At 52.3% G+C, this 25,072-nt stretch overlaps 2 protein-coding genes across 3 annotated transcripts in view; both read left to right on the top strand.

Annotated features, from left to right (window-relative positions):
* Positions 1 to 744: 744 nt before the first annotated feature.
* On the top strand, positions 745 to 12,754 carry OAF (out at first homolog). The gene is given in 5 exon segments (XM_076358572.1): positions 745 to 837; positions 840 to 1,181; positions 9,719 to 9,853; positions 10,414 to 10,594; positions 11,108 to 12,754. Coding segments are annotated over 5 exon segments (1,026 nt in total). The 3' UTR covers positions 11,383 to 12,754.
* Positions 12,755 to 17,208: 4,454 nt separating this feature from the next.
* The window catches only part of POU2F3 (POU class 2 homeobox 3), a 42,786-nt gene continuing 34,922 nt past the window's right edge, over positions 17,209 to 25,072 (top strand). The window contains exons 1-3 of one of the 2 annotated variants that reach the window (XM_076358393.1): positions 17,209 to 17,494; positions 21,883 to 21,936; positions 22,725 to 22,793. In XM_076358393.1, coding sequence (XP_076214508.1) covers positions 17,209 to 17,494; positions 21,883 to 21,936; positions 22,725 to 22,793 — 409 coding nt within the window. The remainder of the gene's footprint in view (positions 17,495 to 21,882; positions 21,937 to 22,724; positions 22,794 to 25,072) is intronic. The other variant, XM_076358394.1, reaches the window with a different exon arrangement.

Genomic DNA, 25,072 nt, shown 5'->3' on the forward strand with positions numbered 1-25,072 from the left:
GCCACAGTGACCTTTGTGTTTGCAGAGAGACCTTTTGAAATCAAAGGGGCCCTTCATGAGCATCTGCCCATCTGGAAGTGATTGCAGAACTGGGTGGGTGAAGGGCAGATCGGGAGCTTTTTGACTGTGAACTGCAGAGTCTGGCGTGACCCAGGTCCACATGCCTGTGAAAGAAAATCTGAAGCGGCCCGCATTACATCCTCACGGGCAGGAATACATCCAGCGTGCCTCACAACAGAGCTCTAACAGTGCACTGCGAGAGCCTGAGCAATCATGTAAACGCCGTTTGGTTCACAGCAACCACATGTTTAGAGGACTCCGTGTGCGTTTGTGCAGACAGGAGAGCTGGGCTTTGTTGTTAACGCTGCCCTACCTTCTCCTGTCCAACTGCAGTTTGTAGATAGGTGTGTATGCCGAGGAAAAAAAACCAAAGCCGCGCAAAGCAAGCGCGGGAGAGCCCCGAAGCCGGCAGGAGAAGACTTCTCCCTCCATCCTCCCACCACCCCCCGGAGCCCAGCTGGCAGGAGCGAGCGGGGTCTGCGCAGGGGACGCTGCTTAGGACAGAGCGTGCCTCCCCGGCCCTTCGGCGGCCGCTGCCCGCCCTTCCTCCGCGGCCCGGCCGGCCGCGGCCCGGCGCTGGCCCTTTAACGGCGGGGCGGCGCGCTGCCTCCGTAGGGCAGGTCCCTGGGCCCGGGGAAGGAAGTGACGGGCGGGGGGCGAGGGAAGAGCCCGCCGAGGGCTTGAATGAAAAGGGCGAGCGGGCGGCGCGCCCAGCCACCCCAGCGGGGCCGGGGCCGGCGGCGCGGCGGGGCGCCCTCCCACGCCGCCGCTCCGCGCTGCCCGCGCCTGCCCGCCGCACCGCGCCCCCCGCCCCATGCCGGCCCTGCCCTGAGCCCGCGGCGGCCGGCCCCGGCTCCGCGCCCCGGCGGGGCGGGCGCGGGGGGATGCGCGGCCCGCGGCGCCGGCTGCCGGCGCTGCCCGCCCTGCTCTGGCTGGCGCTGGCCCCGCTGCCCGGCGCGCCCGGCCCCGCGGCGCGGGCCGAGCTGCGGGTGCGGGTGCGGCTGCCCGGCGGGCAGGTGACGGAGGAGAGCCTGCAGGCCGACAGCGGCTCCGACTGCATCAGCCTGGAGCTGCGCACGGCCGACGGCGCCCTCGTCACCCTCACCGCCGACTTCAGACAGGTAGGGCTCGGGTTCGGGCTCGGGGTCCTGCCCCGGCATCGCGTCCCAGCGCCGGGCGGCTCCCGCTGCCTGCGCCCGCCCCGCGGGAGAGGCGTCCCCAGCGAGCCCGGGAGGGCGCCGGGGGGGGCGTCCCGGGGACGCGGGGGGGTGTCCGCGCTCGCTCGCAGGGATGCGCTGCTTTCCCCGAGGAGGACGCGTGCGCTGAAAGCCAGTCCCCTCGCGGCGTCCCCCAGCCCCGAGGAGGGCAGCGGTGGGATAACCCACAGCGGGTTTTGCGGGTCCGGTCTCCCACGGTGATTCCCGGCGGAGCTGGAGGAGATCGAAGGCTGCAGCATGGGAACTCCGGCCCTTCGCGCCTCGCGGGTCAGCAGATGGGCTTAGCGAGAGGATCGGGTCAGGGCTCTGGCGCGTGTTTTTTGTGGGATGAGCGCTGGTGACAGTGGTACACGAGGTCCTTCCGGACCTGGGACCGACTTGGAGCCTCGGAAGACCCTGGCTGAGGGTCCAGGAGCCAGAACTGTCTCTGAGGAGGGGGTGGTCCTTTTGCATGTGTAGGGGAAAAGTCCATCCACCCTCAAGCACTGTCGGGGTCTTTGTTTGCGGTCTCTGCAGAGCAATTCTCACATGTATAGCTCCGAGCCATTTGGGCAGGCTGCTGTCCCCAGTGGTGTTAACACCTATAACCTGGGCTGTCTCTGTGGTGAAAATAGGAGGTAAAGATCCCAGTGGGACGGGTGGCAAAGCCTTCCCCGCACCCAGCCAACCCTAGCAGCTCTGTTTCTCTTTGCTGAGATGCAAGTAGCATAGTTTGGCGTGCCAGGCTCAGCAGCAACTGGGCATGGAGCAGGGCCAGGGCAGGAGAGTCTCTGTGCGATGGGGAGAGCTCGGGTTCCTGACTCCTGGATGGGTTGTTTTTGCTCTGCTGTATCTTTAGGAGATCTCTCCCCACAATGTGTGTGGGTACAGTTAGTTCCTTAGGTAGGCTCTTGCTGGTTTTGGGAGCACGTGTGTGAGTTTGTGGTGTGGGAAGTGTTTGACTGACAACAGCCCTCCTGTAAGGGGAGCCTTTCCTCCCCGCCCAGTGTGTGAGAGTGGCCTTTCTGCAGGGAAGTGATACTTGCTGAGCTGAAGCCCAAGATCCCATGCTTCTCAGTGGGAGATGGTAGCTTCTGGGCCAGCGTGGCATTCTTTAGAGCATGCCAAGCCTTGTTGGATGCAGTGAACTTGCTGTTGCACAGGGAAGAGCTGTTTGCTGCTGTGTGGGTGGTACGGCTGTCCGGGTGGCACAGCAGTGTTATCTTGTTCCAAGCCTCTGTTCAGGCTGTTTGCTCAGGTGGACTTTGGTTTGCAGCAGAAGGAAGCTCAAACCCATGAGATAGGAAGGTGTTGTGTCCCAGCCTGTTGTGAACCTTGGAGCCTTCTGCCAGGGATTGTTCTGGTGCCTCTTCCCCTTTCAGCTACGCTCTGTGGTCCCAGTCTCCTTGCAAGCCTCTCAGATGTCCGTCTTCTATCTGGAGGGTGCAGGGTCTCAAGCCCACCTCTTTCTGAGATGCTAGCAGAAGCCATGGTGATTTTGGACGTGATGGCATGCTCCATGTACTCCAGCACACATGCAGGGAAGCAGTCCCATGGCTCCTGTTTAAAAAAAAAAAATTAGAAAAATTGTAAGAGGACAAGGCACACCAGGGAAGTTAAGGGAAGGAGGAAGGGCTCTTAAGCCTGCAGATTGCAAACTTGCATACCACAGCATGTTCCTGGCCAAGGAAAATCCAAACTCATTACAGATCTTCTAGGTAGGCCCTTTGGGCACCTGGGATGTCACTTGGCAACTTCTGGTGTCCTGAGCTGTTGATTGTTTCAGCATTTTTCACTTGCTTCAGCTCTTCTTGAGGGGAGCTTGCTCTCAAATCTCATCTACAAACCCAACAGAGCATATGTTAGTTCTTCTCTCGCTCTCATCCTTATTATAGTTGAGCTGCTTCTGGGGACAGGTTCTCTGAAGGTATCTTGACTGCAGAATGTTAAATCCTTACTTAGCTCCATGCATCCCTTCGGCTCCTGCTGGAAATACAAAGGATATGGTCTCTGGAAGGCTTTGCAAGCATAGGACTTGCAGAAGTCCATTCCTAATCTTCAGTTTTAGAACAGTCGGGTACTGGCTCTCTCTGTTTCATGGCTTTGCTAGAAAATAGCTGAAAAAAGCCAGAAAAACATAAAGGACTGAGGACATGAATTTGCAGTGCAGTGAGTAACGATGTGAGCGGGCAGCTGCCTGGCCAGGCTTCCCCTTCTGACCTGTTCTGGCTGCATGCAGGCATTTCCCTGTTCTGCTCTGGTGCTCATCTCTCTAATATTACACAACCTCTCCTCTCCAGAGAGAAGGTCTTGAGGCTCTTAGCCTTGGTAAAAGCAGCTGGGGTTGTTGATCTGGCTTTCCCAAGCTAGATTGTGTGGTCATGCTGTGGCCAGGATGCTGGGGTTTTGCACAAACGATTTTTCCACTTCTCTGGCTTAAACTACAGGGGATTAGTCCAAAGGCAGATTTTTTTTTTTTTCTTTGTTGACAAGGAGTTGCTGCTAGACTAGGGGCTGGAGAAGAAAGGAGTTATAATGAGATCACGGTTCCTTTCTCTGCTCTGACACTGGTGGAAGCTGGGTGGGACTTGAGCAGTGGTTGGGTCTTCCACAGAGGTGGGATTTTCATTTCTCTTCCACCCCTGCCTCCCCTCCAGAGCTGAACCTGAAGGAGTCATGTCCTCAGAGCACACCAGGATTTTTTTCTCTTTCTCTGGTGCAGCACAAACTGGTCAGTGGGAGTCCAAACTGGGACTCGATGTTTTCTGGGCAGTGCAGTAGCGAAGACTGTTTCTTTTCTTGCAGTTTTAAAGAATGTGATGAAAACACTTCTTTTCCTGTGTAGTACTCTCAGGCATAAAATGTATTGCAAAAAAAGAGTAAGGGGGGACAGCAACCCTAAATGTTGTGTCTAATTTGAATAGCGTGATCTTGCCTGTTGTTCTCAGGCCACTGTTTAACAAAGTGGGTGGTTTTATTCCAAGGTCAGCACAAAGATGTAGAAAAGTTTCTTTTTTCCTTTTGATTGCTGGAAAAGTTGTGTTGGAAACGCAAGGGAGAAAGCATGGGTAATGGTATTTTAACGCTTGCACTGCCAGTCCTTTTAGTTTCCTTGTTAATAAAGCTGACGTTACATGATGTTCTGGGGTGGTGTTCTGAGAATTTCCTTTTGCCAGGGGTCCATCGTGTTAGGTTCTAAATGACCAGGTGATATAGGAAAGCATCTGTCCAAAGATTGTATCTGTGTAATTTGGAAAGCGGTCTCTTCTCTGCAGAGATTCTAAAAATATAAAAGGAGGGTCATTCAGCACCCTCTGGGAAGGCAGGAGGGATGGGGTGGGCTCATTAAAACGTGGGAGTGTTTGTTACCCTGAGCTGTAGTAAGGTACCTAAAAATGCTCTCTCTTGAACTGATCACTCAAGTGTGGGTAGATGGCAGCTCTACCGCACGCAAAGGCAGCGCGATGGCCTGCTGAGCTGAGCACAGGGCTGGAGGGCTAAACTCCTGCCTTATGACCAGAGCTGCCCTTTGCTCACTCCACGGCTTTGGGGAAATCACTTGTTAGGTAGGATCCAGTTTCAAAAGTGGCCTCTGACAGTTACTTTTAGGCATCCCTCAGGTTGTGGGTGCTGGGCATGAGGATGCTTAACTAGAGGATGTTTTTCCAAGCACCTTAGAGCATTGTGGGGATTTCTGGCTGCTCAGTGCTTGTAAGAATCAGGGCCAAACCTTACTGGTCCTGAAAATGTGCTTTTTTTTTTTTACCTCTCCCAGCACATCCTTAATTTGCCTTTATAGATACCTGAGTATAAGAGGCAGTGCACCAAAGCATCTTCCTTCTAGCCATTTCCAGTAGGAGAGGGGTTAAAAAACATAATCCCCACCCAGTCAGGGTAACTCAGCTGGCTGGACCCCCAGTGCGGATGCGATAACACATTCTCTGTGTTGTACAAGCACAACGACTTTCTGGCCAGCTGTAGCTGTTTCCCTGGGGCAGTGCAGACAGGGCCCTGACCACAGCAAAGGCTGCTGACAGGGTAAGGAATTGGTCCCAGGAGTGTCGGTGTTACCCAGTGCCCCGAGCAGCGCGTCCCCTTTGCATGTACCCCTCACTCTGAGCAGGCATGTGACAGCAAAGACAAAAGTGGGTCCCACAGCAGCACTGGTGTCCTTGGGGGAGAGAAATTTGGCAGGAAAGCTGAATAAGTTGCAGGGAGGAAGGCATTGAAATAATTTATTTCCCTGGGAACTGGTTTGCTCCACTCAACGTGAAGTTGAGACACTGGGCTCAGATCTCAGACCTAGACCACACAGGCTTGTAAGTCTCTACTGGATAAACCCTAAAAATGGAGGTTGAATTGTTCTCGCACCCCAGATGACAGTCCCTGGAGGAGCTGGCTGAGGACAGTGCGAGGAGGGAAGAAGTTGGATGATTTCCCTGCTCCTCCTTACAGGCTAGTCTTTGCTGGAAGTCCCTTTGGTAGGCGCAGGCACCCTGGGCTGTTGGGAGCTCGGTGCACTGATTTCCTTTCTGCCTTTAGGAAAGAGGAGCTGCTCTGCCCTTGCTGTGAAAGCCAAGGCTGCGGTTACCTCCAGTGTCATGGTTAGAGCACGGCTGCAGAACTGGTTGTTCTCTGTTACACCAAGCATTTGTCGTCCAAACCTAAACAATAGCTGTAATTGTACCCGCCACACGAGTGCGGGTCAGGGCCAAGGATTCTCAATGCCCCCGTGATGAGTTCATCTGGAGAGTCCCCACGTTGCAAAGGCAGTGTTCTGTTCTGACTTGTTCCCTGCTGGGAAATTTTGCAGAAACCCAGAATTAAAGGTGCCATTTGTTGCCTTGGACGCGTACCCACCTTGGCACTGATTCACCCTGCTTCTGCTGGTGGGAAAGAGGTGAGGTGGCTGGGGAGGGGAAGGCTCTCTGAGTAGGAGAGAGTTCGGTGGCTCTTTCCATGTGAGAAGCATGACACGTTTTTGATGTGACAGGCTTTGATTCTTGCTCTACCTGAGGTTGCATAGCCAGGGCAGGGAGAGCCGGGAAGCTAGGGAAAGCCAAGCAAGGCTTTGAGACAGAGATGTGAAGCAGGGCTGGGGAAAAGAAGAGACTGACTGCTTGCTCAGGAGAGAGTGGTCACTGTAGGGTACGTGTCTCCCAGAAAATGGGCCAGCATGCAGCACAGTTTTAGCCTTGCTCTGAAATCCACAGCAAGGGTCGCTTTGGGTTTGCTCGGAGCCAGGTAAAGGTGGGATTTCTCTCTTCAGAACAACGCATGCCATAGCAGCCAGCTCCTTGAACAAAACAGCCTGATTAAAGCTGTTCATTGGCTCACTGGCTATTTCAGTGCTGGCAAACCCGGACCATTCCTGTCTTTCTTAGTGCACTTTTCTCGGTATCAACAAATGTGCTGGAAATCCCTGGCACCCTCTTCACACCAGAGTTGCTTCCTTTAGATGCCGTGGAGTGAGACAGAGCTGGGAGAGGGACATGGGCCAGAAACACTGGGGTCTCAGCGAGGAGGGGAAGAAATGACCCCCTCCCTGGGGGACCCAAGCCCAGTGTGGGGGGGGGTTGCAGGCGTTGAGGGTGGCAGCTCGGGGCAGTTGCTCTCACAGGCAGCAGCGTCAGCAGGGCTGGTGGAACGGCTGACTTAGATAAAGATCTGGCTTCTCTGTTTAATGTACCATCCAGGCAGCCAGGCGCAGAGCCTTTCTGATTCAGCTGGAAGGGGCTGCGGCAGGCAGGTGGGGAGCAAAGGGCTGGCTGGGTGTGTGCCCGAGGGCAGGAGGGGGGAGATATGAGAGAGATCAGCCGTGCCTTTCTGAGAAAGGAGAACCTGGGGGTGGAGGAAGGGATGGGTCGTGCAGTGGGACACCACCCCATTGATCTTTACTGTCTTCCCCCTTACTCTTTCCTCCTGCAGCTGTACTTCTACCACTACAAGGCCACCTTTCTCTTTCTTTCCCTCCTTCCATCCCCTACCAATGAGCTCTTTCAATGATGATTTTTGCAGAGATCTTTACCGGAGGTTACACGGACTCATCGACCTATAAATCAGCAAGCACACAGAGATAGGCAGATAAATGTTTAGAACAGCTGAGCAGCAGCCCTGGGTCACTTGCTCGCTGGTGTGATGGGAGCAAGGCTGGAGGCGGTTCAATAAGGTGTTTTGAGGGCAATACAGCAGTGGCTGGTGACCCTGTGCACTCCGAGCTTGCTCCTGGTGTCTGCCTTGGGTTGGAGGGTGGAGTAGATGCTTGTCTCGATGCCTGAGAGCTGTTCATTTGCTCCACTGGTGCATTGTCATGACAGAAATTTGGTCCTTCCTCTCCTGTGTGCTTGGAACTCAGAAACACTTAAATACTTTAAATCTTTGTCCGAATTCATCACTGAACAGGGTCACTGCATCTAGGAACCCTTTGTATACTGTGGAAGTGGTGCCTTGGGACCTGAGCCCACTTGGGAGGGAGCTTATCTCTGCTTGGAGTCTGTGGGGGCAGCTGGGCGCTCAGCTTCGGAGGCAGAGTGAGGGACTTCAGGTCTGTGGGATCGGTCAGGAGCTCTGGACCGTTTGCTAGGAGCAGTGAGAGCTGCGAATCTCTCGTACGTATCAGCCATGAGAAGGAAAGAGAGTTGGGTATCTGAAGGCTAACACTTAAATAGGCAGATGAGAAGGATTAATCAGTTGCTCAGCGTGTTCTCATTTTACAAAAATTGCCTCCAACCTGGGAAGTACTACACTGTTTTTAATCTCCTGCCTGTAGAGGTTTTCAGCCTGAGTGCAAAACATGGCTATCCCTGTTTGCTTTTTCCAGACTGAATGCTGATTGTACAAAGTGAATTAAAATTAAATCCGCAGCTGAAGAATATGCCAGGGTCAGCTACTAGTTTTAGTCTAGTCATCCTTGGGCCTTGCACCGTATGGGAGCTCGCAGCAGAAGAGCTCAGCTGGAAGGCGGCTGGACTAAATGCAGATGGGAACGTGGGTCGTTCCAGTGGTGCCAATGTCTCAGTGGAAATTCTCCCCATTAAAGCTGTCAAAAATTAATGATTCCGTAGTAATTTCGCAAGCATTTTTGGTATCTCTTTCTTCTCAAACCTCCTTCATGTCCTGCTCTTGTGATGAGCTTTCAGTCAACAAATGCACACAGCAAAATCCTTTCCCCTATCCTGGGGAGGAAAGCGCATCCTAGATTGCAGCTGTTCTTTCAGCTGTCCAGATGTGCACTGAATTGCATACCCTTTTCTCTTCTGGACATGGAAGAGAAGGCAGGTAATAAACGGTGGGCTGTATGAGCTAGTCTGCAGAAAAACTCAGCGTGGGCAGTGCTTAGAATTTGTAGAAAAGAGAAAGGCTCCCTTGTTTTCGGGGCAGAAAGAGGTTTGGAAGAAGCTGAGCTTATGAGCCGTACAACAGGAATAGCTCAGGAGGCCGGGAGGAAAGGGGTGATCTTAGCAGCTTGGCATAGCTTCTACTTGCTGGTCCCTAGCCACCAATATCTGTCCAGTTCTCTGTGGAGGACATTGTTAAGAGCGACGGCTGCGGGTGTGTGCCAAAAGGCAGTAATTGCTCTTCATACTGAGAAGGAGGCACCGTTCCGATCCATCTGCTCAGCCCTTGTAGTAGTATGGTCTGACACCGAGACAGGGGATGGCGGACTCCCACAGCGTGTACAAATGCCCCTGAAGCCAGAAGCCAGATTAATTGATACCCACATAGAAATCAGTGTTGATTTATGCCAGAACAGGATATAGGGAGGTTTTGCTATTGAACAAGGTATTCTGTGAGTCTACCTGAAGGTAACTATGACTGGTTTCCAAGTTGGTTTTGGAGATGGACTACAATCCATGTCAGAAGCTCTATATGTAAAATGCTAAAATTACTGACCCGGGCAGAAAAGGAGGTCAGCTGCAGCTGATCATAATGGGTTCCTTCTGGCTTTAACAATTTGACTTTCATTTCTGTTCCACATGCTGTTGGGTTCAGAAATGAGTAATTTGTTCTTCAGGATACCAGTTGCTCAGAAGCAAGCGATGGAAGGCAGCAGAGGAAACTTGGGACTGCTTGCCCTAAGTAATGCATGGAGATAATGTACGTTTGTTTAACAAAAAAAATGAGACTCCTTGGAGGCTTGCCTCCCTTCTTGGTAAAGGACAGAAACCCCCAGCTGTTGTTTGAGGGAGCCATGGATATGGGACGTGACCTGACAGCAGTTTGTCCTTGCCACAGTGGGATTGCGAAAACCCTTACTTTTTTACAGACACCAGTTACTGTGCTGCAGGCTTTTGGGTGGGATTGAACCTGGGACTACACCCCTGTGCTCAGGTAGCAGAAGTATGAGACCTTTGACTTTGTCCTTTTGGCTGGAGCCTTTCTCTTTGACCCTGACTTCTCGGTTCACCCCACTGATGCCAAAGATCTGTGACTCTCACTCTGTTTATTTCTCTCTTTGTCAGGAGGTGAAGATCTTCCGTGCCTTAATTCTAGGGGAGCTGGAGAGGGGCCAGAGCCAGTTCCAAGCGCTCTGCTTCGTCACGCGGCTTCACCGCAACGAGATCATCCCCAGCGAGTCTATGGCAAAGCTGCGGCAGGTAAGAGGCACCCTGCAGCTGGCTTCAATGCCAGCTCTATCCTCCAGTCCATCCAGGGTTTCTTAGAGCTGTCTTGCCTGGATACTCTTCCTAGGCTGCCTGATTGTTCAGCTATTAGACCCACCTTTGACCACCCCTCCTGCTTGAGGGACTCGGTATTAAACTAAGTTCGTCAATAGTATTGATCCTGTTCTACTAATAAACTAGAACGAGGCATGATGTAGTTCAGGCTAGTCTGTGTCAAAGGGTAAGTGGATGGCTAGAGCCGTCACCATGAAAACCCCTGCCCCACACTGCCCACTGAAGTAAGTGCTGATTTGGGACCATCTATCACAGCAAAGCACTGATAAACAATCACAGGCAAATCAGAGCAGTGATAAACTTATCAGTTTCAGCATCAACAGGAAGTTTAAGTGCCTTCCATCCAGATAGGATGCAGGTGCATTTACAGAGGAACATCCGTTTGCACATCCTCTTATGTTGGCATGAAATCACGACATGCTATAAGGAATAATTTGTTGCAACCAGGATTCAAGTTTTCGTTATTTCATCCTCTGCAGAAAAATCCCAGGACAGTGCGGCAGGCTGAGGAGGTGCGGGGCCTGGAGCATCTCAGCATGGATGTAGCTGTCAACTTCAGCAAGGGGGCCCAGCTGAGCTCTCACATCCACAATGTCTGTGCAGAGGCCAAAGAAGCAATTTACACCCGAGAAGAAGATGTCAAATTTTGGCTGGAGAAAGGTAAGTTTCCTTCGGTTTTGTTGGAACTGCTCCTGTCAGCAAGTTGGCACTCTGCTGTGATCTCTCCTGCCAGGTTTCTGGTGATCAGCACAGATCATTTTGGCTTCTCTTTCACTGTCTTTACAGTGGATAAGGCATGTGTATCGCTTGCATGTCACATTGCACTAGTTTATTTGTTAGCATATCTGACTTCTTTTGGTGGTGCTTGCCTAGTGAACCTAATTAGGCAGGTATTTTCAAGGTAACCTTTCACCTGATCCATTGCCCAAAAGAAATATGTTCTTTACACACTTTGTGTATCTTCTGGCTTACTTTCCCCTGGGCCCTTTCTTCTCCCATGGTTCCTCTTCAGACTCGTGTCTAAACAGCCCCTGGAAATGCGCTGTCTAACCTCAATCTCCTCGATTGTCCTGGAGACTGCGCAGGGAGAGCAACGCTCGCTTTGGTGACTCTCTCCTTTGGCCTTGCCTTTCGGCAGCGCCCTGAGCAATGTCCCTTTGCTTTCTCCTGCAGGGGTGGATGGCTCCATGTTCGAGGTCCTGCCACAGACATCTGATCTCCCTGACCTGCAGCGTTGCAAGCTGTGTGCAGACCGCTGGAAACCCTGCATTTGCAGCTACTCCCTGAGCATCGAGTGGTACCCGTGCATGCTGAAGTACTGCAAGAGCCGCGATGCTGGGGGCAAGGTTTCTTCTTACAAATGTGGCATCCGCAGCTGCCAGAAGGGCTACACCTTTGATTACTATGTGCCGCAGAAGCAGCTATGTCTCTGGGACGAGGAGACCTAGCAGAGGTCAGGCCAGACCTTTTCAAGGGGCAGCTCATCTGTCTCCTGCCACCATTTATGATGCTAAGAGCCTCCCGGAGCTGGCTGCTCCAAAGAAGGAATATGGTTCACAGCGGTGCCTTGTACCAGGAGAGCTCTGTGTGTGTGCCTTTCCTTCTGGCCCCCTGTGACTCCCTCCCCACCTGACACTGCCTCATACTGTGATAAGCGGGCTCAGCTCACTGCGTGTTGATGCTCTCCTGCCAGCTGCCGGGAGATCCGGCTTCCTGGAAGACGCAGGAAACGCAGGTTTCTGGGGTGAAGCACCGGGAGGAGTGCGTTTTACCCTGCCTTGGAGTTAGCAGTTGTGAAAGGGGGCAGCTCTGATCAGTTATCAGCCTCAAGCATCCTGATGAGTGGTCAGGGCAGGGAGAGAAATGGTCTTGATGACCTGGGTTGTCAAACATCTCTGCCACCGAAGAAGCCCCTCCACTGACTTCACCACCTCCTGGTGACACAGCAACATTTCCCGATGGGAAAACAGCTGACTTATGGGACCACATACACTGAACAAGGAAGGTACGAAGCCTACCCAAAGCAAGAGCCTGCCTGTAGCTTTTTCTAGTCTCCGACTGGCTGTTATATCCTTCCTGTGGCTAGAAGATATAATGGGGGGATATATCCCAGCAATGACTTTTGCCCCTAAAGGGCTGGTAATTAGGGCTCTAATTAATCCCTGTTTAGACTAGTGAAGACCCAACTTTTTGTGTTGGTCCTGTGACTCTCCCACTAAGAAAGAAACATCTAGAGACTTGTGACTACCATCATAACGTTGTGGTTGCAAGGGGGGAGGATGATCCCAGGTGGGTTCGCACTGTTATTTTGAAGAAGACAACATTCTACATCTACGTCCAGTTTTATGTTCTACTCTGCCAGCTGTTCACAAGAAGCTCTTAGATAATTGTACTGCTTTGCTGTGCCTTGGTTTCCTCTATACGTAAAACAGGGACGACACTGAAGCTGAACTTGGCCCTGGTATATACCTGGAGGGCATCAGACAAAAAGCACTGCAGGAGGGCTGCCTGGTTCCTGTGTCCTCTTCCACTCAAATTAGAACAAGCAGGGAGGGGAGAGAGGCTGTTGGGGTCACTGTGAACCCCTGTACCTCCTGGTGAAAAGCCTTCACAATGTGCCTTTTTGCCTAAAATACAGGAATTTTTGACAAAAAAAAGAATTTGGTCACAATTATTTTTTTATTGATCACTTAAGGGGGGAGAAGGGAAAGGTATTTTAATATTGCAACATGAAGTAAAACACACTTGAAATGATTTTTTTTTTAAGCAAATTATTTATCATTTGTAAGGTAAAATAAACTGATTTCTTTTTTTAAAGCATCCCTGGCCTAAAAGATTCTCTGTGCATGATAATCTGTGTGTGATCCAGTTGTTTGGGTTCTTGATTAAGAGTTGTTCCCTTACGGATAAGTCTCAAGCCTGCACCTAGGACATTGAAGACCCATGGATGGGGGGGAACGTTCTGCTGTTCAGCATGACCACAGCACTTATCAATGTGGTCCTGCATCTCAAGCATACCTTCCACCCAGCCCCTCAGCAGGGAGACAGCTTTGACTCATCTCAAGGAACTGTGGAAGCTTCGAGCCCGAGCTCTGGTGAAGTAAAAGACCAGCAGTCAGAGCAGGTCCTGGGGTTAGGCAGGCTGGTGCCTGCTCTTCTCTCCGAGTGATGGTGGGGTCCCATGAGGGGATGTTATGCAGATGTGGCTGGAGGCTTGTCTGGGTCCAGCAGCCTCAATAAAGTATTCTTTGTCTATTCCTCTGCAGCTATAGCTGAGGGTGGCAGACTTTTGGGCCAGCTCAGAGCTGCTCGAGGGAGAAATGTGGAGTGCTGATTCCCCCTAGTGTGGTGAATGCAGAGATGGGACAAGGACTTTTGCAACCTCAACCCTTTTCCGCTTGAGCCACCAAAGCAACTTACCCCCTTACTGTGATTTCTGGGGAAGCTGAAATTGCTTCTTTTTCACTTACATGGTCAGCATTTACAGGGGTGTATTCTCTGCTGCCTCGGCTCCCGCTGCAGCAGGACGCTGTGGGACTTTGTCCCTGCTTGCCGGAGTAAATCCGGCCGTGGGGTGAGGTGGGCTGTGAGCAGAGTGCGAGAGGATTGCAGGGCGGCTGCGTGCCTTTCTGCCGGGAGCCCTGCGTAGCCCACTTCCACTGTTACCTCCTGTACAGGGCTGCTGGGAGGGGACGTGAGCTCACTCTGGGAGCATTGGGTCATATCCTGGCGAGCTTGAATGTCCTTATTTTGTAGCGGTGAGGCTCTGGGGTGCCTGGATCACTGAGGCGTCTCAGCCCTTCCCCAGTTCTTTCGGCAGCACCGAGCTGAGGTGTTCCCAGGCCACCTCAGGAAAGCAGCATGGTGCACAGTAGTACCAAACCATTGCATCGGCTCTGTGGGGTGACGGAGGAGCCTTTTATGAGCTGGACCTGTGTTCAGCAGTGCAGGTCGGAGAGTGTTTGAGCTCTCTGTGTGCAGCAGGGCCAGCGCTGTGTCATGGGAGCTCTGGGAGTACCAGATAAGTGGTCATGAACTCTAAATAACGATGGGCAGTATATGCTGAGCTCGACTCGATAGTCATTTCAGGATTTCTGCACGCTCCGGCGGAGCTGGGCTTTGAGGGGAGGTGAGCAACCGGGCCACGTCCCTCAGGTGTGCTGCAACCCGCCACGCTCGCCAAGGCGTGGGAGGGAGGTGGTGCCTCGGCTTTCCCGAAGCTAATGCCACCTGCCCGCCCTGGGGCTACCGGGGCCTCAAAGGGCTCCGAAGGGTCGGCCGGCGCGGCCCGGGCCCGGGGATGGGGGGTCCTGCCCGGGGCGGCTCGGCCCGGGGCCCGGCGGGGCACCGCTTGCGGTGCAGGTTTCCCGGCCTCCACAAGTGGGTGCTGGCGGAGCGCGCCTCTGCTCTGCGGAGGGGAAGGGTGTCGGGGGGAGAGGTTCGCGGCAGAGCCTTCCCCGGGCCGCGGCGGGCGGTGGCGGCGGTGCGCGGCGCCGGGGTGCAGGGATGCATGTGGTCCGTGCCCCAGATGACAGCTGTGCATCTTGGTCCCCGCAAGATCTCGCTATCTCCCCAGCCCTGCTACACGAGAACTGCGCTGCAGTGCATTTGCCTTTCCAAGGAAAAATCCTTCTCCCTGATGCACTTAAATAACACCCTCGAAAAGCAGCCGTTGCAGGTGGAGGCAGGAGACCTTCCTGGCACAGAGGGAAGGCGCAGCTGGCCAGGAGCACTGGTATAAATCCTTGCTGCTAGAAAAAAGCAGTGGGGGATTTTGTAACATCTTTCTGCAGTTCACGCTTTCAGGGCCCGTCCAAAGGCCATACTCCATAAATCAAGTGCCATCTGCAGAGCTTATCTTCCTCCAAGAGGGGAATAAACATTGGGAGCGGGAGTGGAGGAACACATGCATACAGGGAGGATGAGAGCGGATGGATCATTCATTGATGGCCATGTTAAAAAAAAGCAGCATATCTGCTGGCATCTAGGAGCGATCATCTCAGGACAGAGTTAAAGCAAATCTGCCTTTGCCTGGAGAAGGTGGTCTTATTTCCACAGCAGAAAGGAGTGATGATGCTGTGATCCCTCCCCTATTTTTCTCTCTCTGGGTAGCAGAGGCGTTTCGGGTAGCTTAATAAGGAGGGTGTATTCTCTCTTGCCTGCATAGCACACCGCTGAAGCCAAGGGTACCCAGGTGAAGGGCTTTGCTCCCACAGCTGTTTGGGGAGAAAAGCGCCTAAATATTAATTTTTTCCTGCTGTTCCATTGGCCACAAAATAACAGTCAGAAAAAGCAGATCCCACCAGCTGCAGAGCAGGACCGGCGGCTGGAGGATTCCCGGCTGTATTCGGCAGCGCCTGCAGGGCCAGGAGAGGGCACTGCGGCCCTGCCCACGGCCGGGACAGCGTCCCCGGCCGGAGGATGCCCGGGATTCCTGTCCGGCTGGAGGTGCCACCGGGGAGGACGTGCCTCCCTGGGGCTCCGGGACAGGCTGCTCGGCTCTGGAGCAAGGGAGAAACACCAGGAAGCAGAGAGAAAAGATCGGTGTCAAGTGAAACTCCCGACTGGTGTACAAAAGGTGCTCTGATGTGGGGGGAAGGAGAGCTCTTGTGGTCCCCAGCCTTTCCAGGGCCTTTCTCCTGTGCCCCAGAGGCCCTTCTAGCTGGCTGGAAGCCACCAGCAAATCCATGTTTGACACAGTGAAGACACCTGATCGCATCGGTCTTCGAGATGGGGAAAACCCAGACATGGGGGTCATGCCGAAAACACTAGAAAACAGACCAGTAGCTGCCCAGGAACGCCCCGAGGATCGGGGCCTGAATGGCTGGGGCTCTGCCACAGGCTCAGGATCGGTGGCAGGAGTCCAGTCCCTCCAGCAGCTCCAAACAAGCTGCCTGCGCAAACCACCCCGTGTCACCTTTCTGCTTCCTGGAGCAGTGCTAAACGCAGCCCACAGAAATCTCCCCTTGCACCCCGTCCTGCAAACATTAGTCTGACTCGGGAACTTCCCCTCCTCCCTGCTTTCCCCCTTCCATCTCTCCCTCCACTTTCCCCCTCTTTTTCCTTGTTAGAGTTTCATTTAACACATCCACCCTTTCCTCCCAGCGCGTTGCCCTCTCCCGAGGATGTCCTCTCTGACCACGCAAGCCAAGGGCAGGCACTCCAGCCCCATAACATTGGACTGGGTTGGAGCTGAGGCTCAAGAGCCTGCCCACCCGCCCACCCATCTCTTCAGAGAAACCTGTCTTTCCAGGGAGGGAGAGCAGTATGTGGGAAAGCCGAGAGCCCTGGAACGTGAATTAGCCAGGGAGAGATGAATGTGTGATAGCTTGTACCTGGCAGCTACCAATTGAGTGTGTTAACGCTTTCAGGAGGGGTTTGAGCAGCGCTGGAGCTCAGGCATTTATCCTGCTACCCCAGGCCATGGTAGGGGTCATCGAGGTAGTGCACGGCAAGGACAGGGAGCAACCGCAGTGCCTGGGTCCATCAGGGTGACTGCTGGTCCCCGTAGGCTGAGGATCTGGCCTCTGGCAGCTTCCTACCAAGGAAGCCAACATTAGGGGATTTTTTCCCTGGCTTCCCTGGAAGTCAGTTAAATACTGCAGCTTTAAACAACATGGAGGAGGAGGAAGAGGCTGTCTGCCACTTCTCTCCTCTTCTTGGGGGACTGACGTACCACACAGGGCACAAGTCAGGAAAGGGGAGTCTCCATGGGCTGATCCTAACCCTGCCCTGTGTCTTTAGCCAAGTCAGGTTACCTTTCTGCTCTTAATTTTCCTTTTTGTGCCGACTGTTTCATATAGCATCATTCAAGTTCAGCCCAGACCTAGGGGATGCAAAGACTCAACTGCACTGGCTGGTCTCATGGCTCACTCTGAGCAGACCCCAGGGTTTATGAGAGTGGCCAGAAGTGAAGTGAAAGGGCTGCTTACTGGAGGGGCTGTTCCCGCAGCTCCGACACCTTCACTTCTGGGTGCTGGTGGCTGCTGCCCAGCCTGGCTTGATGCCTTGGCCTCTCTTACCCGTGCATTGCAAGGGGCAGAGCCGAAAGCCTATCCACGAGGGGACAACTCGGATCTGGGGCTGACGGCAGAGCCCCCACAAAAGGCCCCCACTTGCAGCCCAGCAGGCAGGTGCTGCGGGGTGTATCTGTGCAGCTGAGGGCGGGCAAACCGCCTTCCTTCCTCCCTCCTTCCCACCCCACCCCACGCCCTGGTAGCGCTGCAGGGACTCATCCATTCCCGAGTTACTAATATGCAAATGGGCGCTTTTGCATGGGCTGGGCGCCAGGCTGCTGGGTGTCAGGGCACCCGAGGGAGCCGGAGGTGGGGCGAGGCGTGGCGCGGCGCCGCATGCTCACCTGGCCCTGCATGGCAACAGGCAATGGAGCTCTAGGTCCCTTCGGGAGCGGACCCACACCCGGTTTGAGAGGTAGCGGGTGGCAGAGGAGGGAGGGCAAACTGGCAGCCCCTGGCAACCTGGGGCTGACGGCAGGAGGCTGGGCGCACCGCGGATTTCCCTCCACCAGCAGGATGGTGAACCTGGAGTCTGTGCACGCAGGTAAAGAGCACTTGAGGAAGGATCGGGCTGGAGCTCACCACGTAGCTGAGATCGTGGACTTGGGCAGGAAATGGGATTGCTCTGATTCCTGTGACCTTTCCTCCCTCCTTTCCCTCCTCTTTTCTCCCGCTGGAATCTGCTATCACAGCCAGTGCCTGGTTAAGTGCCCACGTTCCTACCCGGGGATGGATGTTGCCCTGATCCTATTTAGGGGGCTGCCAAGCCATGCCCACAATGTGGGCGCACCGCTCACGCTGCCAGCCCTAACATGGGTCAGAGAGCAGAGCGCAGAGGTCTCTTGGGTACCTGGAAAATAAGCATTTAGTGCCTGACCTGTGGGTCCAGTCATTGGGATAAATCTGGGAGGAGTGAGAGGGGATAAATTCACAGAGGGATGTGGCAAGGGTGGAGGGGTGTGTGTGTGTCTGAGAGTTAGATGGGACATGGGTTGGAAGGAGAAAAGTAATGACAAAGAGGGAAAAGGAGGGAGAAATGAATGAAGAGGGAGCTGTAGGAGGCTGGGTTGAGTGAGGAATGAATGAACAGGGATACTCAGAAAGAGACAGACTCCTTCCAGGGGGTCCGACCCAGAGGTACAGCTTAGGTAGTCTCACATCTTCTCTGAGCAGACCTCCCCTCTGCAATTAGCTGGGGAACAAGAGCAATCACTGCCAAATCCCTTGGAGCTGTGCTGAGCTCCGGCTCGCCCCGACAGAGTGAGTTTAGCTTCTGCCCTCAGATCAATCCCCTGTGCTTGAGGGGAAGGATTGGGCATGTATCCCTGGGCATGCTGGAGCTGAGCGTGATGCTGGGGTAGGAGCAGAGCTGCAGCAGCAGTGAAGACCAGACCCTGACAGCCCCTTCTGCGGCAGGGGCAGGCATCAGGGTGTTGGGGGTACGGGAGCCACGTGCCCTGCTAGTGACCTGAGTCCGGTGCTTTGTGCAGCAGGAGACGCTGCATGTTGTCTCCAGGTTTGGAGGGGACGGGGCGGATACTTCCATCAGTCTGTCCTAGGCTCGTTCCCTTTGCATACCTATTGACATGCTGCAGCAAAGCTCAGGCGTTTGGTGGTCCTGCTGTGCAGGGGAGACCTAGGTGCCCATGCCCAGTGCTTGTAGCCCCTCAACAGGCCCTGCCTACATGTGGGCTCACAGGCAGGCCTGCAGGGCAAGGCAGATGCTGCGGCGATACCGTCACCTAACACAGTTTCAGCCTGCAGCAGGCCAGCAGAGATGGCCAAAGCCTCTGCTCCATGGCTGCGTTGCAACCTCTCCATGGCTCTGGGATGCCAGCAGCCCTTCCATGGCCGGTCGGCACCCCGCTGAGGAGGCTGGCTCCCTGTGCCAGCCACGGGGAGGGCAGCTGGGGAGCCCCCAGCGCTGCGCAGCTGGCCGCGAGGAGAGGCTGCAGGAGGCGGGAGGCTCGTGGTCTTGGCTCAGCGTGTGAGCCTGACTAGTCTGAGCACCTGCGATGGGTGTGCTTGTGTGTGGTGTCTCTCGGGGATGCATCCCCCGCAGGCTCCTATCCACCCATCTGCTTTGCTTGTGGGCGACTCTTTCTTCATGAGAAGATTCCCAAAATCGATACTGTGCCCTCTGTCAAAGCCAGTGTCATCACTCCCAGGGTGGATTTGGCCAGGAGCTGCGCAGAGCTGGGTGCGCACTGAACTTCTATTCTACCAAATCATCCCACCCTGCCATCTGTCAGAAGCGCCTAAGGTTTAAGCGGTCTTTTTGCAGGGGGGGAGACCAGCCTGGGCCCAACCACTTTCACATGCCAGAGCCCAGCACTGGTGGGAGGGTGTTTCTTCACCCTCATGCAAAGGCAGTTCAGCGTGTTCGGTCTTGGGGTCCCCGAACAGTAAGGCCTTGCAGTAAGCTGCTTGCAGAGGTGTGCTCTGTTTCTTCCGTGGCCGTGCAGAGAAGAGGCAGCGTGCAAAGTGAAGGTGGGCTGCTCGGGCTCCGCACGCCCTCCTCCCTGGCAAGAGGGTTTCCCTGCAGCAGCGCGTTCCCTGGCGTGTAGCGCCACCTCCTCCCCAGGCATTTGGATATTTTACCTTCCCGGAGCCTCCAGAGGGGCTGGGGCACCTAAAGCACAGAAAGGCTGCAGGTAATGGTCTCAGCCAAGCTGAGTTCCCCCCACTACCACCACCAGCTTTCGTTTTCCTTTTTAAAGTAATCAGGCTGGTTTACCCGAGTGCCCGTGTCTGAACAACTACTAGGAATAAGGGCTTGGGAAAGCTTTATTTGCTGACACCATTTGTTTCAGCAAAAATACAGATGCAGATATATCCCCAGAGAAATGTCTGCACTGGTATAGTTTCTTTGGTCTGGGTGAACAAACCAGACTACCCCTACTCCAGGTCTGTTTGCTAGCTGAGGTAGAGCAGCACATTTTTAATATGGCCCAGGCCACAGCGGCGGCTCCTAATAGGTCTGTGGTTAGGAGTTAGGCAGTCCTCAGTTGCATTATTTTTCCCAGAGATTTTTTTTTTTTTTACCAGCCTGCTTATTCTCTGTCTATTGCCAAACTAGCAAAGCTGTACGGTGGAGTTTGCATTCAGTGGACTCAAAGTCTCACAGCCTGTTTTGTCTTGAGATATTTTGTCAGATGGGGGAGGTGTTCAAATCCAGATGCATCACTCCATCCTGGTTTATAGTGGAAGACTCTTGGATGTCAATAAAAAAGTGTTGCCTTTATCTTGGCTACACTTACATCATATTAGAAAGTAATTCCTCTGTATGTCTGCTCCTTGTTCTCAAGGACCCCTTGGAGGATGACTGGTGCTGCACTGCTGTCCATAGGTATACAAAAGCTGGCCAGCCCCAAACCTCTCAGATCAGTAGGCTTTGATCAAAAGGGGTTTCTTTTTCCTCATGGATTGTTCCCCCCCCCCCCAAGATACTTAAACTTTTATTACATTTATGTAATAAAAATGTAATAAATATGTGTACATTTATGATGGAAATTTGAATCTTTGTGAAAAAAAAAATTCTTCTGCTCTACGTATGAGAGAATCGCAGCGTATCTTGTTATCTCCTGACTCCAGAAGGAGGGAATTTAACTGATGGATAGCATGTGATATGTAATCAAGCCACAGCTGCAATTCCTCCTTCCTCCCCGCCCACCCCAGGTTATAAATGGCAGAGGGGCTGAGGGCTCGCTCCTGTGAGAGGGAGAAAGCTTCTCATGGTTTGCTTTTGCATCCTCCCCTCCTCAGCTCTGTCTGAACTGCTCTGTCTCTCGCTCCGTGCCCATAAGGAGCTCCTTGGTCTTGGGGATCAGATAATTTTCTCTCACTAACATGCGTTCATTTGTTATTGGTGTGAAATACACAATGAAACCTGCATTACTTTTTTTTGCAAACTTGCAGACTTTCTCACCAAACTTCTGCATGATGTAAGATTTTTCTTACTCTATTTTATGAGAACTTGGCTTTTTTTTTAAGATACATTTTGGCAGCAAGCAAAACTTTGTGCCTTGTAGATTGCCTAAGTTAGGGTCCCTTGGCAGTATTACAAGACAAGAAGATGTTTATAGCTGATGATAATTACTCTTCCTGCAGTAGAAATGCTCAGAAGCCCCACTGAATGTTCATGTCTTAATTGCAGCGGGTTTATTTGAAAGGAAAAAAAAATCCCACAACTCCTCTCTCTCTCCTTTTTCCCCGCACTCCTTAATACGATTTAAAGAAAGGAAGTTTCTGAAGTATGTGAATGTTTCTGCACTCCGTCCCTGGTATAAAATCTTGTCATTTTTTTCTTCCTTTATTCATTTGCTGGAGAAAAAGTTTCAAACTTTAATCTAAACAAAGGTATTCAATTTTGGCCGAAAAGCAGATAATTTGCCATTTGCACACTGGAAATTCGAATAGGGGAAAAGAAAACCCGAACAACCAAACAAAGGCCTGCCTGCTTTAGTGTGAGTAATAGAGGGAAATGGGTATAAAAATCTATAGGGTTCTTCTCACCCTTTTGGCCGTTTGGAAATAACATAAGGCGTATTTAGGAAAGAGGAAAAGGTTTGCATGATGCCTTTAAGAAGGCTTCCACCTGCCTTTTCTACCCCAGCGAAACCACAGCAAACACTGGCCCAGCTTCCACGCTGCTGTTATTACCCGATGCAAATCAGACGACTCCTTGGGCCAGGATTGGCTGCAGGAAGCACATGCAAATCAGTTGGTTCTTTATAAAAAATTATTATCTTTTTTCCCCAACTAGCCTGGAAAGAGTTAAAATTCCCATGCAAAGGGTGTAAGAGTGTGAAGGGGTGTCCATCTGAATTTGAATAGATATTCTTCCTTCTTTCACTGGTGTGTACTTTGCCTCTTTTAAGGAGGAGATGAGCAATCCGGTGTAAATTTGACTATTCCCACCTTGTCTTTCAGCTGTCCCTGAAGGAGAACGTGGCCCCGGGTGTGGTGGCAGCCATCACTTCAAGGGTAAATGACAAATTTATTGGCATTGATAAGGGTGGGGGGAAATATGCGGGAGCTTGATGGCAAAGTACTCTTCTTGCTCCTGGGTTGGGGACAGTTCTTTGGAGCGAGGCGGCTTCTTCGGTTTGTGAGAGGTGAGAGCACATACGTGTGGGAGAAAGCAGGGTAAATAGTTTGCAAATAGGGATCAGATGTATTGAGAGAAACAAGCTGAGTCGGCAAGGGAGTGAGAGGAGAAGAGAGACTTCGCTCCCCTCTCTGAGAGCACCTTGCTGTGTGCCTGCCTTTCTGGGGCTGGTCCTCCCTGCAGCACCAAGCACTGGCCCGGCTGAGCCATCCGGAGGGACAAGGAAAGGATGTGGGAGAGGAGGGGAAAGCCGAGAGGGATCCCCTGCCTCCACAGGTGTGGTGGAGGACGGTGTCAAACTGAGAGCCACACCAGCTGGCTTGGGAAGCCTGCATAAAGCTCGGGGGAGAGGCTGGGAGGGCTCCCAGTGGTTAACCAACCCCGCATCCTCTGTGCGGGAGAGGAGTGATGCGAAAGGGGAGAACACAGCAGCAAATTGGGGAGGGGGGAAAGGAATGAGGGGGATGCAAAGAGCAACAGGAGGGAAAGTGCATCCTCGGAGCTGATGAATATTCTAGTGACTGTATGTTGAGGAATCAGAAATTTGAAAGTCTGATGGTTTATTATAATTACACATTCATTTGTGCTGTTTAGTGAAAGCCACATGTGCCTGTTGCCTGGGACTGTGACCTGTTATTAAAATCAGTTGTGCCTCCTTTTCCAGAGATCAAGATGAGCGGTGATGCGGCAGATTCCACAGATACTCGGCATGAACCCGACCAGGTGGAGCCAGGTAAGGAGGGTCCGGGATGTGGGGACAGGCGAGGGAGCCCGAGGAGGGAGGGAGAAGAAAAGAAAAGGGGGGCATGGGTGCTGGAAGTTTCTGTCCATGCTTTGCTTGACTCCTGTTGCTGCTACATTGCGCTCTTCCAACCAGCCTGGGAGTTTATCAAGAATGCGCTCTGGGCTAGGATTGCGTTCGTATCTTGATCAGCATGCAAGATCCTTCTGTAATAGCAGTGAATCAGTGTGTGTCTCAGTAATGTCCTCTGCGGTTTTAGCACGGAAATACGCTCACATCTTGCCAAAGGCATAATGCCACTGAAATAGTCTTGGTCCGCTCAGTTTAGCACAAACAGCTTTTCATTTTACGCAGGGTTCACGTCAGGAACGTTTCCTTAGACAAAACTCGCAGGGACTAAGCCTTTTTTGGCCATGTATATGTAGAAAAATGGGAGGGACTTCGGGAATAATCATATCCAGCTAGGTAGTTCCAGCAAAAATTGAGCACTCGACACCTTGAAGCATGATTGGGTTTCTTGTCTCCACTACTCCCACCTGACGGCTGCTCAGACTCAGGCTGCTCCCTGGCTAGAAGCCCCAGTTTTCCTTGAATATGGAAAGCTGAAGAACAGGGTGATCCTTTGAAGATGGTAACACCGGTGTTAGTACTGACTTCTGCCAGGTTACCTACCAACTCCTGCATTGCCACAAGGTGTGATATACACCAGAAAAATCAGTTTTGTACTTTCTGGCATCACTTCTGACTGCCACTGCCTGCAGTGGGCTTTGAATGCAAGACCTCGAGACTGTAATTTCACAAAGGCTCATGGTCAGAGTCCTTTTTAGGCAAACAAACAGCAGTAAGAAATATTTTTAGCACCCACTAGGTATAAGAAATTAAGATTATCAGAAACAGTGAGGCTCATCTATAGACTTAGAAATAAACACCTTTTAAAACTAAAACTCATAGAGACAATGTAGAAGAATCATTGTTCTTTGAGTAATGAAGAACCCTAAGCTTGGGGTGGGGAGGAGGTGTAGCAGCAGATTAAAACTTTACATGGAATACTTTTACTGTTTCTCTCTTACTTTTGTCATTTGAGAGGACTTTAGGAAAAAAGAGATCTTGGTAAAGCCAGAGAAACCGAGGCATGTTTTAGTGGGACTAAAACTACCCCTTTATTTACACCGCACATTGAGGACTAGAAATCCTCTGTGCTCTTAGCTATTAAGCTGGGTTATTTGACATAATCTAAGGTAGAGATAAAATCTGGTTTTATTCACACCCGTGAACTCTGATTGACTTTGGTCAGGTCAGCTTCTGCTCAGGGCTTTCAGATGACCCCAAGTAGTTTTTTGAGATAAATGTTTCCAAGCTGCATAGCAACAAACATGTCCGCAACTTCCCAAGCTCTTTCAAAAAACCCTGGTAGCTGTTACAGGGCCTTAAGTTGGGAACCAGAGTCTCCTGAAATGTTTGGTGCACCTTGGCACACAAAGCTGATGGATGGCATAGTTGAACCAAGATTAGGGAAGGCTCTATTATTATGAGAGTCAGTATTTGGTTTTGGCTTTTACTAAGTGTACTGGGAGGCTCTCGCTGCTGATGTTGTAGTCAATAGTGTTAAACAGGCGAAGCTGGCACCGCAGTTGATTGGATAAAATATGTTTTTCAGCTTAAGCTTTCCAGACAGCCATTAGTGTTAGCTGTAGCACCTCTTTCTAGTGGTAATTGAGAAAAGAAAGCAGAGAAGTGAAGTCGATTTGTTTTAAAATAACAAAAATGTTTGCAGCAGCATTAGCTCTTCTGCTCTAGGAGCCTTCAAATCAAGCAGGGAAATCAGAACGAGTAAATCTCCTTGATTTGCAAAAGAGCGACACTTCCCTGCAGACTGATACAAGGAACCTGTTTAAATTATTCTTTCTTCTAATACAGTCCCCGTGACTTGTTGATCTGTTCAGGATCTTCAGAGATCGCACATCAGACTTGGCTGTGATGAGAGACACTGCAGAGAGTTAGGAGCTTCTTGCGGGACTCAAGCAAACCGCCACAACCCCTCCTGCGGGGTGACCAGTCCCTTGCAGGACTCTCAGAGAAGAGGGTGGCCAGAGCAGGATCGCATGCTATTGCTCAGCTGTGTATGTCATACTTCGGGTGGTGTAACCTGGCACATCAGCCCCGCTGGCAGTCACGACCAGCCAAGCCCACGGAGGGGCTGCCTCGATGCTTTACCTAAAACCTCTACACATCTCTGTCAGGGTTTGGTTTTTTTTTTCCCCTCTTTCCGA

Source organism: Aptenodytes patagonicus, chromosome 23, assembly GCF_965638725.1.
Source record: "Aptenodytes patagonicus chromosome 23, bAptPat1.pri.cur, whole genome shotgun sequence".
Taxonomy (NCBI): Eukaryota; Metazoa; Chordata; class Aves; order Sphenisciformes; family Spheniscidae; genus Aptenodytes; species Aptenodytes patagonicus.